Genomic DNA, 14,926 nt, shown 5'->3' on the forward strand with positions numbered 1-14,926 from the left:
GTCTATATTGTTTCTTCTGCCCGAACTCCCGTGGGGTCTTTCTTGGGGTAGGACATATTTCGTGGTTCGTTGTACTTGAAGAATGAGGTTGACCTTGTCTCATCTGCATAGTTCGCTCTCAAGCTTGACTGCCCCACAGCTTGGTTCCCATGCCATCAAGGGTAAGTTATAATTCTATAGCGTCTTCCCAAAAAAAAAAAAGTTCGCCTTATGGGCCCAATTTTTCTGATGGTAGAATACAGCTGCTCTTGCCAAAGTTGACGGACTTAAGCCTTCGGACGTTCAGGAGGTCTTCTTCGGTAACGTCATTTCTGCAAAGTGAGCTGAGCCTTGTGTGAGCCTTCTGAATTTACCAAAAGAGCATGTTGATAACTTTTTAAAGTGTGGGACAGAATCCTGCTAGGCAATGCGCGCTTGGTGCTGGGCTTGAAGATTCGACCGTTTGCACCACCGTCAACAAGGTTTGCGCGTCCGGTTTGAAGGCGATCATACTCGGTGCCCAGACTATCATGACCGGAAACGCTGATGTCGTTGTGGCTGGCGGCACGGAATCGATGTCGAACGCACCGCACTATCTTCCAAATCTGCGTACTGGTGCTAAATACGGCCATCAGAGTCTGGTGGATGGCATCATGAAGGATGGCTTGACTGACGCGGGCAAGCAGGAACTCATGGGATTACAAGCGGAGGAGTGTGCTCAAGATCATGGTTTTAGCAGGGAACAACAAGATGATTATGCTATCCGCACATACGAAAAAGCTCAGGCGGCCCAGAAGGCCGGCCTCTTCGACGAAGAGATTGCCCCTATCCAGCTTCCTGGATTTAGGGGAAAACCAGGTGTGACTGTAACACAAGATGAAGAACCGAAGAATGTGAGCGCCCCCATCTGACGCGTTGCTTGCATTCTAGTGGTTCTTGTCAGACTGAACTTTGAATTCTTAGCTCAACCCGGAGAAACTTCGAGCCATCAAGCCTGCGTTTATACCTGGTTCTGGAACAGTGACGGCGCCCAACTCCTCTCCTCTCAACGACGGCGCTGCTGCCGTCGTCCTTGTTTCAGAGGCTAAGTTGAAGGAGCTCAATTTGAAACCCGTTGCAAAGATCCTTGGATGGGGAGATGCTGCTCAACAACCCAGCAAATTCACGACTGCTCCAGCTCTTGCAATTCCAAAAGCGCTCAAACACGCAGGTGTGAGTCAGGATGCCATTGATGCTTTCGAGATCAATGAGGCTTTCAGCGTTGTTGCTCTCGCCAATATGAAGTTACTTGGCATTTCCGAGGAAAAGGTTAACCTTCATGGTGGAGCAGTCGCTATCGGTCACCCTATCGGTGCTAGTGGTGCGCGTATTCTAACCACCTTGCTCGGTGTCTTGAAGGCCAAGAAGGGCAAAATTGGCTGTGCTGGCATCTGTAACGGTGGCGGTGGAGCCAGTGCTCTGGTGGTCGAGCTACTTTAGATGGCTTTTGACCATGTCCACATGTGTGGACTGAATATATCATAGCGTGTATATGATCTGCAGTCTTATGATTGTTTACCTGAAAGTGTTGATATCCCTTGGGTCACGAAGGATCAACCTCAAAGTCACTATTTTCTGTACTGGAGTATACATATGCCATGTTTATTCCAAGAAATGACTAGAAATGTCTACTAGAACAGTCGTGATGTCAATACCTGAGATTAGAGTATCTTTGGGCGGACTGAGTTTGATCAACTTGTGATCCTTGAGTATATTGATCGTGTCAAGGGTACACAACCAGAGATTGAGAAGACCATGGTCACACCATGGGTACTTTACCCAATATGAGCTCCTTGACGAAAACTAGCATGATGAAAATCTCCAACTATTCACACGAAGCCATTGGTTCTGACGTCTGTACTCATGTTTAGAGAGCATCTGACTCGAGCCTTTACACTTTTACATAGGCTAGATACAGTCATACGAAAATGTAAAAGCTAACCTTGTCTGTCTGACGTATCAGACATGCCGGCTAGCAGCTGTACGCATTCTATAACAATCAGTATCTACAAAAAGGGATATAAGACAGATTCTGACTGGAATCTAGGCAAAGGCACCAACGAACGCCATCAGCAAAGCCCCGCTCGCGACGGCTATACAGGCCTCAATACGCCGGCGACCCCTGAGTGTCGCATAACTAGACTCACTTAGAAAGTCCTCCGCTAGAAGTTCCACAAGTCCTGCGAAAAGCAATAACCCGCTGCTAATTGCATTGGTGATGCCAACCATGAGCAGACCCGTGGTGCTCGCAGGGTCATAGAGATTGTGCAAAACTAGGCCGATAGCTTGTCCAACGGGAGTTGTTGTTCCGTAAGCAAGCGACATAAGCCATGGCTTCGGTGACGACGGTGAAAAAAGGTCTGGTATCAAGGATGCAATACGCGACCCGAGGGCGAAACCTTCGAAAGTTTGATGAAAGCAGATGGCCACAAGAAGGACAATAAATGACGTCCCAGTGGCGACACTGAGGGCCATGCCGATAAAGATACTGTGGAAAAGGATACCAGCCTCGAGGAGAAGACATTGCAGCAACTGGCGCTGCGGACTCTGCATTGGTAACTCAGGATTCGGCTTATGATGTGAATCGCGTGGTTGGGATGGCAAACAGCGGGAATGAGAGTCAAAGACTTGAGAATCACTGTGATTGTCCAGAGAATCGATGTCTCCAAAGCCAGTATCATCGCCTTCACTGTGTGGATTCATTTTCTTCGACCGTCCTTGTTTGGCACCATCTGTTGATATCCGGGACAATGAACTGGAGTACCGCTGCGCTCCATCCGGGTGACTGTTCGATTGGATGAGATCAAGGCGCAGGTTCTCTGTCGAGTGATGAGGGCCAAGCCTCATATAATTTGCGTCATCACGAATAGACTCGCTAGACCCCCGCCTAACGCTGCCAATTAGATGATCATACTCGCTTCCATGAACATGACCAGCACCTTTCATAGCGAAGAACATCTCTACAACGACAACCACAAAAACCGATATCATGGCTACAAATCCGGCCATTGCACGATAGGTCTCAGACCAAAAACGAGGAAGACAAGGATCCGTAAGAGAGACAAATGCTGTGGGTAACAAGTGAACGAAAGCTGTGGCAATTAAGACCCCCGTTCCAAAATGCCTGGAGATGAAAAGAAAGTGGCGCGGTATCGGTAGGCGTGGAAATCGGCGGGCGAGAACTGGAAATGAACATGCTAGTGTATGATCAGCAGATTGAGACAATACCGATTGTCGCGAGATGTAAACAATACCTAATGTGCTCAAAACCAGAATGAGGAACAATGCCATCACATGTATTTGGGTGTTGTAAGCGCCTTTTTCCTTCGAACCACAAGCTACTCGATCGCTGGTCGAGCCCCGAATTTCACTCCTTCGAATAAGCTCTGCCCGGAGAACAGAATCAGGTAAGTCTGAGACTAGAGGGATACTGCGATTGAGGGCTGCAACAAAGGTGAAGTATTAGTTGAGAAAATCATTACCACACCAAAGTTGCGGCTACAAGTGCATCATTATTGACCCAAATGAGCTCTATAGGTGATATGAGTGCTGGAACACTTACCAGATGCTGCCATCTCAGATTGTAGCCATTGGGTAAGCTGGCCCATCTTGATCCGAGCCTTTCTTAAGGTTTGATCAATGCCATGACCCGAACAGGGTAAGTTTGACACTGTCACTATTTTGACAGCCGGAAGTCTGTATTTGATTGCCAATCTTGAGCGGCAACACTAGAGAGCAGGAAGAGTGTGCTAAAGAACAAGGTTCATTATCAAATCAATAAATCAGATAGGGGTTGACAAACCAGAAGCGAACGGAGCAAGACTTACCTGTCTTTGTATGGAGTAGAGTAGGCGGCACGGATTATTGAAAGGTGAAAGGATAATCCGGGCGGGCGTGTTATCTTATCAATCACTAGATCTTCAAGTCTGTCACAGACTCACTTATCATTAGCTCTTGTTTACCTTGTTTTTATTCTCTTCTCATTTGCGTTGAAAAGGCATTCATTCATTAGCACCCCAGTCTGTCTGCATTTAGAACTATATTATCGAACAAGATTGAGGGCCTGAATCCTACCGCATCGACGAAAATTGCATTCATTCAAGGTTTTCTTTCTATACAAGACTTTCCTCATTCTGCTATGATTGAGTGCAGCTCGTTAAGTGAGTAATGATTGCGCAAATACAGTAACCAACAAGTTACCGATTTCTCAATTTGGTCCAGCCACTACTTCCCCGCGGACGGCTGGTGCTATCTAATTCGTTAGGAACACCACTTGCTGATGCCACATGACCGACATAATTGTTGTCCGGCGTTATGCCGTCTCCAGGCTGTGACCTCGACTTAGTCGGCAACCCTTGGACAGACGCTCTCGTCGAACTTTGTTCACTATCGTTCCACTCTTTCTCCTCGAGAACTTCCCATTCCGCGCTCGCCATCTCACCCAGGAGCATTGATTTCAATTTGTCGACAACCTTGAGCGGGATCGGAAGTCTCCACGTCCTAACGAACTCCGTACCTTCTGAAGCCCCCAGGAATGAATGCACGGTGCCATGTGAGTAATGCCCCATCACGGGGAACGATATGGTCCTTTGAATAGAAGTTCTAGGAGAGTCTCTTAAGAGCTTCATGGGCTGTGTGTCTCGACCAGCAAATGCTCTCATCAGAGTTGCCGCTTCCACAGGAGGAGCAACAAGTAGCTGCCACATGTTCTTCCCAATATTGCAGATCTCTTCCCAAGAGTTCGATGTAATATTGAGTCCTTGCGTACGACATAACCAGGAGATATTCCAGGCTAACAATGTAACTCCTTCTAGGAAAAGGGCGTATGACCCTGGGTCTTCCCTAGCGAGCTTTGGTAAATTTCTATCGATAGTGAGGGGCCGAGGTTGATGATGATTAGACTGCAAGCCTAATGGGTGTGGTGTCGATGAGGTGGGGGTATGTGGGTGCGTTGGAGTGGCTGTCCAGAGCGACTCCAGTGAAGTATACGACCCAATAGGTGCATGAATCGTGGGGACAGGATGGTCTCTATGAGGAAGTGTGATCTCTGCGGGAAGTCTCAAAGATAAGTAATGTGAAATGAGGACTAGAAGATGAGCAATATTAGAAAATGATGTTGATATTTGAACTGAAGTGGCACCTATTTGCGTATTAATACTTCGTGTTGGCATATCCAGGAAAAGGGGCGGGTTTGCGACTTCCCATTCAGGTCTCGGAGATCTATGATAGGAACACCACCAATTACGTATGTCTCTTTCAGTTCACTGCCATCCTTCTTTATCCACTGTCTTAGGCTGTATAGATTCGCAACCTCCCGGCAAAGAAAGATCCGAGCCTCAGCTGTCTTGCTGTGCAAGGAATGCCAGAGATGCTCCGTCCTTTTGATGGTATTCTGGACACCACATAGCAGAGCTATCTCGCGGCTTTCAAGCTGAAACTTTGCAGACTCAGCATCTGAACGTCGTCGTGCTAATGTCAACCTCCGTTGAGAAATGCCAAGTTGCCTGTCTTTAATCTCGGATTTCAGTTGCTGGATCTGAAGGGCAAGCTCTTTCCTCCTGATAGACGACTCGGCTTTTGCGTTTATGATTTGCAAGACCTCTTGAGGGTTGGACACCTTATTCGGCAGTTGAGTTGAGCATTCTTCAGAGCGAAGATGGGAGAGAGTATGAGATCTCTGATGCAGTAGTGCTTTCTCGAGCTGCCGTCCTAAGGCTTCCTTCTCCAGGAGAACGCTGGCAATACCGATACGTAGTGTGTATAGTTGGTTATAGACACAGGTGGGACAATAAAAGCGTAGGCGAGAGGTTGAGACTCGAGAGCATATTGGACAATTCATCTCCAAACGTACTGTGTTTTGCTATAGTGCCAGAAAGCTCACATTCTCGCGCCCTCCTGTCTGCCTATGAATCTCCAATATGCCTGCTATGCAGCTCATAGGCGTCAAGAGTGTATATAGAGTCGAGAAAATGATGCTTCATGACTCTCTGCAGTCAAATGCTCTTGTAGGAGGCCAAGTTGGAGATGCGGTACGTCCTCGAAGGTTGACGTCACATGATGACCCTTCGCACTCTATGCCTCAGGCAGCAACGCATTCTGCTACCTCACCAGAGCTCAGAACTGGTGATTCACGCGAACCATTAAATGCTGAAGCACGTTGCCAGCGAGGCAGGAGTGACATCATGATAAACTGAGCTGTGTGAAATCTAGATCCTGCGAGCAAGCAATCATTCATTTGTATTTTGACCTTCTATTTCTCGTTCTAGTTATACAACGTTCGAGAAGAAGTTTCGTGATAAGGCACTGCATGTAAAGATGGATTCAATGGGTGGAACCCACGTCAAAACATCTATTGACTACGGCAATCATGGGTCTGGACCGGATCAGCAGGAAAGTTTAGATGAGCAACATAACGTTCCACAAGCCAGAGGGCAGTTGGCAGAAGACTTATCGCATTGCCACTGGGCAAAACTTCAACAACTATACTCAGATATTATGGAACAACATGGGGATGCCGAGGAAGAGTTGCGAACTCGATCTTTAAGACTGCTTGAGGTACCTTGTACCTTTCTAAGCCATGGCGCATCTCTCTGACATTGCTGCTCTAGATTTTCACGGCCTGGTCACAGTCTGCTGTTCTTCGTGATGAAAGCAGAGCGCTGAAAAGGTTTCAGCCTGTACCCATTCAGCTAGCCGACAATTCATGACATGGCTGACCGGTGTCTAGATTTAAGACCCAGTCGCAGCATGTGCAGACCTCCGAAGAAGATTTAGAGAATAGGAGAAAACATTGTACGAGACTGCAACGGATGCCGCCAGCAAAGCCCTGCTAACATATCCATCAGATGCCGACGTTGTGAAGGCTTTTGAAAATGCTCTCACTCTGCTGAACAATCGCCCAAAGTCTTAGGTATATCAAGTTGAAAGATACGTCCGGAGAGGCTTCCTTGAAGCTCAGACCTGCCCTCTTGAAAGTTATCATACAAGGGCTCGACGACTACATTTGGCAAACTGCGACTGTCACCAAGGGGAGCATAATAATAAGGAAACTGAGAGGTTATACCATAAATCACGTGATATCAGGCTATAATCCTTTGGCGAAAGATCAGAATCTCATGAAATTCCGTATCCGGCCGAGGACCTTTGCTTTTGCCGTGTTTCTCCTGCCATCACCTCTTGAATCAAGAGATTTTCTTTCGTGATAATCCTTCATTATTCAAAGTAGCGGGCTCTCTGGAAGCGTTGCTGAACGCCCCTCATGTAGCATTGCCACTTCTTCTGGTGCTTGCTAGCAGACTTTCTTCCTCGGCCTCTTCGGCGTCCTCATCCAGCTGGCGCTCATCGAGTCTCCGAGAGCGGACGACAGATGCCACGAGGATGACTAAGTAGATGCCTATTTTGCACAAATTGTTAGCTTTTAAGTTTGCAGCTTCAGGAACAACATTGCCTTGTAAAGAGAGGTCTGCCAAGTACCAAGGAAAAGAAAGTGTGCCCAAAAGAGCAAGGCACCGAAAAGTGGAAAATTCAGCGCCACCCGATTTAGAATGGTGCTTGCGACGCTGGATGTGCAGTTCTTATTTGCAGCTGTGCTCTCTGCTTTCTCTGAACATGGCTTGACCAAATGCCTGTGGTTTGAGCAATCCGGCTGCTCTGCTGAAGACCTCGGGGCTAAGTCGCAGAAAGTCTGCGGACCAAATGTTGCGTATTGGGGTGCAAGCATCATGACAACTGAGTAATTCAAGCCCAGCGTTATCAACATTAGCATGGCTGTCGCCAGCAACATGGCCTGGGGCGACGTGTGACCTTTCCTAATTTGGAAAATTCGTATCCAAAGAAACCGAATACCCACCGCGACAATGCCGACGACGGAGGCCCAAAAGAACAAAAAGACAATCAGCGCAAAAATGATGTAGTCGATTGGAAAAATCCGGGAAGATTGAATAAGAACCCAACTGATAGGATTGAACTTGGTACGTCCGAGCATGTAACCACAGTGATGCTTGCAAGGCGAATTAGTCAACTTATCAATGACGGTCATGAGCAATGAAATCCAGGTCAAAAGCGCAACGAGGAATAGACAGAAGCCACCGAGAAGCCTGAATGGACGGAAGATAGCCTTCAGTTTGGAGTAAACGCTGACTAGCCAGCTCTGGTCGTCTTCTTGGCGTCCTTCGATCAAGCGCTGCCGCCGGATGAGAGTCCTCTCCTCCCGTACCAAAGTGTCAAGTTCTCTTCGGTCTTTTGAAGATAGAAGCGCCGGATTACCCCCACAGCGGCCTTCCAATTGGCGTTGCCGTTCACGGTTGAAGTCCAGTTGCATGGCTGTAGAATCTATCAATGTTTGGTTTGAGAAGGAATAGGGTTTTCTGATAAGGAGCACCGGAAGCAAAGCGAGCCCTGAAGGTGTATAGAAGACATATAGACAAGAGCCAATGGTTGTAACGAAGCCGAGTAGAAATGTAAAAGCATGTTCACCTCCTGTAGGACATCGTGAGCGTTTTGAGAAGAAAGTCGTCATACGAAAAGGCATCAAACTCACGGTTCTCGATCAAAAATCGTCGGAAATAGCCCAGATCGTGGCCAACCTGATTCTCCAAAATAGGAGCGAAGAAGCCGACAAGAACCAACACAATAACTACTGCAATGAAAGCCAGCGTGTATTTGGTAGCAGCCCAAAACCGCTTACAGGCTGTCTGATCGCCCGCCTCGACGGCTACTTCATCATATTCCTCGTGCCAGAAGTAGGTAAAAGGGATTCCAACAAGGCACAGCAGAGCGTCCAGGAAGTATAGCGAGTAATAGACAACTGTTAAGGAAAAGGTAATTTTATCGACCTCTTCTTGTGTGGCCCACTCTTTTCGCCGACCCAGAGCGGATGATGTTGTAGAGGAAACCAAAGCAACATCAACTGGTAGTAACATTACAGTCGCAAGAAGAGTTGCAATGGAAAAGACACACATAAAGGTCACAAATGAGGATCGATCCCGAGGAGTCTGATACACATATATAAATATTGAGGCAGCGGCAATCAAAACAGTTATCACAACTAGATACGCAAACCAAATCAGGAAGATCCGTTGGAGAGCCATTGTGGCATACTTTGCAAAGACTTTGCAAATCCAATTAAGTAAAAATCAGAGGGTGATGACGCTAGCCATATATTTTAGCATTAGTGATATAGGAAGTCCACAGGCTTTAAAAGAGTAAGACACACTATATTCCAGGGGTTTCCTTGATCAGTGATTGTGATAGAGATGGTAACTGATGAACTACATGGTATGCAGGTAAGTGTGCGCGGATATTATTAATTACATCATCACATAACAAGCCTGATAAGTCACGTGTCAGCTCACGCAGGATTGGCAAAATGCTCAAAACACAGCAGCAGACTTAGTTGTATAGGTCATCAGCCGGCCACCCTTCATTCATTCTATAAATCCAATTCTTGCTCTTGAAATTTGCAATGTATAGCCTTCTTGATTCTTACTGGGCTATTTCAGGTTGATAAAGGTTTCTAGCAGGGAAACCCATAACAATCGGCCACACAGAAAATGCAGTGCTATACAGAATTGTTACCCCCTTCCGGGGTAACTCATGCCTTGGCGATTCCCTTTATCTCAGCAACAGCGGATAATTTGGTCGTGGTGAAGACCTCTATTCTCCAGATTTTCTCTTTGCTCAAGGTTCAACATCACCCAAAAGGTGGAACTATTGAGGGTAAGTCAGCGCGGCCAGAACAGTTAGAGACAACGAAACTCGTCCTGGAGCGAGAATATCCGCTTTCTGGGACAGTAGTCGACATCTGTCGGATCAAAATTCTGAATCCTAAGAGCGGTGGTGAAGCTATTTTACTTGCCTTTCGAAACGCCAAACTTAGCTTGGTGGAATGGGACCCAGAGCGTCACGGGATCTCAACCATTTCAATCCATTACTATGAGCGGGATGATCTAACCCGTAGTCCATGGGTACCTGATCTGAGCAGTTGTGGCAGCATCCTGAGTGTGGATCCGAGCAGTAGATGCGCAGTCTTCAACTTTGGGATTCGGAATCTTGCGATTTTACCCTTTCATCAACCAGGAGATGACCTAGCCATGGACGATTACGAATTTGATCTTCATCAAGACGATCTCAACCACGTTTCGGGTCACGTTGCCAATGAATTGAAGGCCAAAGATGGCACTGTGTATCAGACCCCATATGCTTCATCCTTTGTGCTTCCCTTAACTGCATTGGACCCATCTATACTTCACCCTGTCAGTCTTGCGTTCTTATATGAATATAGGGAGCCGACATTCGGCATTCTATACTCGCAGATTGCTACTTCACATGCTCTGCTCCCTGAAAGGAAAGATTCTATCTTTTACACTGTGTTTACACTAGATTTGGAACAGCGAGCTTCCACGACTTTACTTTCGGTTCAAAAATTGCCTAGCGACTTGTTCAAAGTGGTTGCCCTTCCACCTCCAGTGGGAGGCGCGTTACTCATCGGGTCCAATGAATTAGTGCACGTCGATCAGGCAGGCAAAACCAATGCTGTTGGAGTCAATGAGTTCGCCAGACAAGTCTCGGCGTTCTCCATGGCTGACCAGTCGGATCTCGCACTCCGGCTCGAAGGGTGCGTTGTGGAACACCTTTCTGCCAGCACCGGGGATCTGCTTCTTGTGCTTTCGTCGGGGAATATGGTGGTCGTTCATTTCAAATTGGACGGAAGGTCAGTGTCAGGCATCTCACTTCGCCCTCTACCTGCACAAGCTGGGGGCGCTATCATGAAAACTGCTGCATCATCATCAGCTTTTCTTGGAAGTGGCAGAGTCTTCTTTGGCAGCGAGGATGCAGATTCCGTCCTTCTTGGCTGGTCCTCCTTGTCCTCAAATTCAAGAAAACCTCGTTCAAGGATGAGCTATGTGACAGAAGATCGTGAAGAATTCTCAGATGATAGTCAAAGTGAAGAGGACGTCTATGAAGACGATCTCTATACTGCGGAGCCTGAAGCGCCAACTCTTGGTCGTCGTCCATCCACTGAAACGTCCGGAGTCGGGATGTATAAATTTCAAGTACACGACAGACTACCTAATATCGGCCCACTGAGAGATATAACGTTAGGAAAGCCTGCTTCGACTGTTAAAAGCACAAGTCGTCCTATTGAGAATACTTGGTCCGAGCTAGAATTAGTAGCTGCTCAAGGCTCGGGCAGAAATGGTGGGTTGGTAGTGATGAAGCGCGAAATCGAACCGGAGGTCGCAGCTTCTTTGGACGCTCAATCAGTCCAAGGGGCTTGGACAGCAGTTGTAGCTCTTGGAAGCGGTGAACCATTGGTCCCCGACGAGCAGCAAATTGATCAGGAATACCGCCAATATGTCATACTGTCGAAGCCTGAAGCCTCCGACAAGGAACAGTCAGAAGTTTTCATTGTGGATACACAAGACTTGAAACCTTTCAAAGCTCCTGAGTTTAATCCGAACAACGATGTGACCATAGAGATTGGGACGCTATCGTGCAAAAGGCGAGTTGTTCAGGTTCTGAGGAGCGAAGTCCGAAGCTACGATACTGGTAAGCCTTTAGCCCTGAAGAACAAAGCACATTTAAGGAAACTAACAATGACAGAACTGGCGCTGGCACAAATATATCCTGTCTGGGACGAAGACACCAGCGATGAGCGCATGGCTGTAAGCGCCAGCCTGGCCGACCCATACGTAGCAATTCTCCGAGATGATTCAACGTTGATGCTTCTTCAAGCAGATGGCAGTGGAGACCTTGATGAAATGGAATTGAACGACTCTGCGAGGGCAGGCAAATGGCGCTCTTGTTGCTTGTATTGGGACAAGGCTGAGATTTTCTCGTCTACGGGGCCTGCTTCGAAGCAGAGGACTCACTGTGAATTGTTCCTCTTCCTACTTAGCATTGATTGCAGACTTTACGTGAGTTATTATGACCCCAGTCACACCAGCATCTTCCTCAAGTTTGCCAATGCTGACAAACGTTAGATTTATCGACTGCCTGATCAGCAGCTCATGTCAGTTATTGAGGGTATTGACTGCTTACCACCGATACTATCTACTGAGCTCCCCAAGCGCTCTACTACGCGCGAGGTCTTATCTGAAGCGGTTGTTGCAGATCTCGGCGAATCCTGGAATCCTTCGCCTCACCTAATTGTACGCCACCAGGTTCTATTTACTTCATGTTTCTTGGCCCCTGAGTTAGGATCACGTACTGATATGCTAGGCAGTTACGCACTGAAAGTGATGACCTTGTGATATATAAGGCATTTGCGTCCTCTATCAAGGGTGAAAGTCATCCTCGGTTGAGCTTCGTCAAAGAAGCCAATCACATCTTACCAAGGGTTACTCCTCCGACGAAGGGAATGCAGTACTCCGAGGAGCTAGCGAGGTCTAGGTCACTGCGCATCTTGCCCAATATTTCAGATTTTAGTGCCGTTTTTATGCCTGGACTCTCTGCAAGCTTCATTCTCAAGACGTCCAAAAGCTGCCCCCACGTTTTCCGTTTGAGAGGAGAATACGTGCGCTGCCTGAGCATTTTCAACTTCCCCAGCCCATCGCTTGATAAAGGCTTCATATATGTGGACTCGAAGGTTTTTCTACTTCTCCACCTTTATATCGTACATGCTGAATCAATTCCTAGGATGTGCTTCGCATCTGTCGGTTCCCATCAGAGACCCTATTCGATCATACATGGGCCTTGAGAAAAGTCGGTATCGGGGAGCAAGTAGATCATTTGGCCTATGCTGCATCCTCTGGAACGTACGTATTGGGTACCAGTCATAGCGCAGATTTCAAGTTGCCTGAGGATGATGAATTGCATCCGGACTGGCGAAACGAAGGTATGACTTTTGTCGTCACATATATGCGCATATTGACAGGTTCTAGTAATTTCATTCCTCCCTGAGCTTCGCCAATGCTCGCTCAAAGTCGTAAGTCCAAGAACATGGACGGTTATCGATAGGTGTGGACCTAAACCAACTTGCAAATCAATTTTCGAGTACTTACACCTTTCTTCTTCGTGAAGCTACTCACTAGGGCCCGCTGAACACGTGATGGCGGTAAAGAATATGGACCTTGAAGTTTCCGAAAACACGCACGAGCGCAGAAATATGATTGTTGTCGGAACGGCATTTGCTCGGGGTGAAGACATCCCGTCCCGTGGCTGTATTTACGTCTTCGAAGTGATTAAAGTGGTTTCGGACCCTGAGAAACCCGAGACAGACCGCAAACTGAAACTTATAGGCAAGGAGTTGGTCAAAGGCGCTGTGACTGCGCTATCACAGATTGGCGGTCAAGGATTTCTAATCGCTGCGCAAGGGCAAAAGTGCATGGTTAGAGGGCTGAAGGAGGATGGCAGTCTGCTCCCTGTTGCTTTCATGGACATGCAATGTTATGTCAACGTGGTGAAAGAGCTCAAAGGCACTGGAATGTGTATAATGGGTGATGCTGTCAAAGGACTTTGGTTCGCAGGCTACTCGGTATGATCCCCTACATCTACACATAAAAGCGGATCAATCAAGCTAACAGGTGGTTCAGGAGGAACCATACAAGATGAGTCTCTTTGGCAAAGACCAAGGGTACCTTGAAGTAGTTGCTGCGGATTTTCTTCCTGATGGCGACAAGCTGTTCATTCTGGTTGCTGACAGTGATTGCAACCTTCATGTCTTGCAGTATGACCCGGAAGGTGAGCTCTTGCAAAATCGATGGAGCCTACGGGAGAAAGTAAACACTGATTTTAAATAGATCCGAAGTCTTCAAACGGTGACAGATTGCTGGCCCGCAGCAAGTTTCATATGGGGCACTTTGCCACAACAATGACTTTGTTGCCACGTACCATGGTCTCCTCAGAGAAAGCAATGGCCGACCCAGATTCGATGGAAATAGATTCCCAAACCATATCCCAGCAAGTACTCATTACTTCTCAAAGTGGTTCGATTGGCATTGTCACGTCCGTTTCCGAAGAGTCATATCGCCGGCTATCAGCCCTGCAGTCCCAATTGATGAATTCCTTGGAGCACCCGTGCGGCCTGAATCCTCGAGCTTACCGAGCTGTTGAGAGTGACGGAACAGCAGGGAGAGGCATGCTTGATGGTAACCTGCTGTATCAATGGCTGGACATGGGAAAACACCGCAAGATGGAAATTGCTGCCCGGGTTGGGGCACATGAGTGGGAGATCAAGGCTGACCTCGAAACCATTGGTGGAGACGGACTGGGATATCTATGATAATACCATCTTTGAAAAGCTCCGTTTGCGTGAGTCAATCAAGGACCGCTTAATAATGCTCGTGCAACAAGGCATTTTTATTATTCCTCATATCATAAAGAACCATGTCCGCCATAGATATATGTAGTTGCGCGCATGAGCCTCCCATTGTTGGAGGGCATTAAACTTTCAAGAGCGAAGAGTTCATCTTATCTCTTTTTACAGACAGTCATGTACGGTTCCTGACACTACCCAAGAACTAGGGAGAAATCACAACGCTGAAAGACAATGCATTGCCCATTTGCAGACCTGACATGCCACTAGAAGTTAAGGGACGGCTGGTAAGCAGTACTGCCATAAATCAAGTGCCAATAAACAAAAAAGAAAAAAAGAAAAGAAAAGAAAAAATTCGATGACTGGAGATGAACGCTGTTTTGTGCCGCCACGAGCCATTACTTGCATGTCTTCTTCATTTTTTCAGCGCTCATTTTCAGGACCAGGTGTCAGCTTTGGGAATACTAACGCACATAAGACTGTGACAAAAATGGATCTCAGGGTCTTCTTGGAGCATATATATGATCACAACAATTTTGCTTTATGCTAGAGGGTCGTAGCATGACATCATGACACAGTGAGATATGTGCATCCAAACCACATGAACTCTTGAAGAGCATAAGTACGGAAATCAAAAAGGAAACAAAAAAA

The 14,926-nt window shown here is 47.1% G+C and overlaps 4 protein-coding genes across 4 annotated transcripts; 2 read left to right on the top strand and 2 right to left on the bottom strand.

Moving 5' to 3' along the window:
* Positions 1–149: 149 nt before the first annotated feature.
* Positions 150–1,458, top strand: erg10B (acetyl-CoA C-acetyltransferase; the record flags this gene model as incomplete). The annotated part of the gene is made up of 4 exons (XM_026756885.1): positions 150–161; positions 236–318; positions 383–872; positions 943–1,458. The coding sequence occupies 4 exons, from the start codon at positions 150–152 to the stop codon at positions 1,456–1,458; spliced, it is 1,101 nt and encodes a 366-aa protein (XP_026610884.1).
* Positions 1,459–2,061: 603 nt separating this feature from the next.
* Positions 2,062–3,027, bottom strand: CDV56_103459 (putative ZIP family zinc transporter; the record flags this gene model as incomplete). The annotated part of the gene is made up of 1 exon (XM_026757078.1): positions 2,062–3,027. The coding sequence occupies one exon, from the start codon at positions 3,025–3,027 to the stop codon at positions 2,062–2,064; it is 966 nt and encodes a 321-aa protein (XP_026610885.1).
* A 4,247-nt stretch (positions 3,028–7,274) lies between these two features.
* CDV56_103998 (putative LMBR1 domain protein) lies at positions 7,275–9,107 on the bottom strand (the record flags this gene model as incomplete). Its single annotated transcript, XM_026757617.1, has 3 exons — positions 7,275–7,411; positions 7,492–8,496; positions 8,558–9,107. The coding sequence occupies 3 exons, from the start codon at positions 9,105–9,107 to the stop codon at positions 7,275–7,277; spliced, it is 1,692 nt and encodes a 563-aa protein (XP_026610886.1).
* A 462-nt stretch (positions 9,108–9,569) lies between these two features.
* Positions 9,570–14,242, top strand: CFT1 (cleavage/polyadenylation factor CFT1; the record flags this gene model as incomplete). Its single annotated transcript, XM_026757848.1, has 9 exons — positions 9,570–11,568; positions 11,623–11,936; positions 12,003–12,170; positions 12,245–12,607; positions 12,658–12,856; positions 12,903–12,978; positions 13,042–13,495; positions 13,554–13,701; positions 13,761–14,242. 9 exons carry the CDS (start codon positions 9,570–9,572, stop codon positions 14,240–14,242), a joined length of 4,203 nt encoding a protein of 1,400 aa, XP_026610887.1.
* Between the last annotated feature and the right edge of the window lie 684 nt (positions 14,243–14,926).

Source organism: Aspergillus thermomutatus (assembly GCF_002237265.1).
Source record: "Aspergillus thermomutatus strain HMR AF 39 chromosome Unknown NODE_270, whole genome shotgun sequence".
NCBI lineage: Eukaryota > Fungi > Ascomycota > Eurotiomycetes > Eurotiales > Aspergillaceae > Aspergillus > Aspergillus thermomutatus.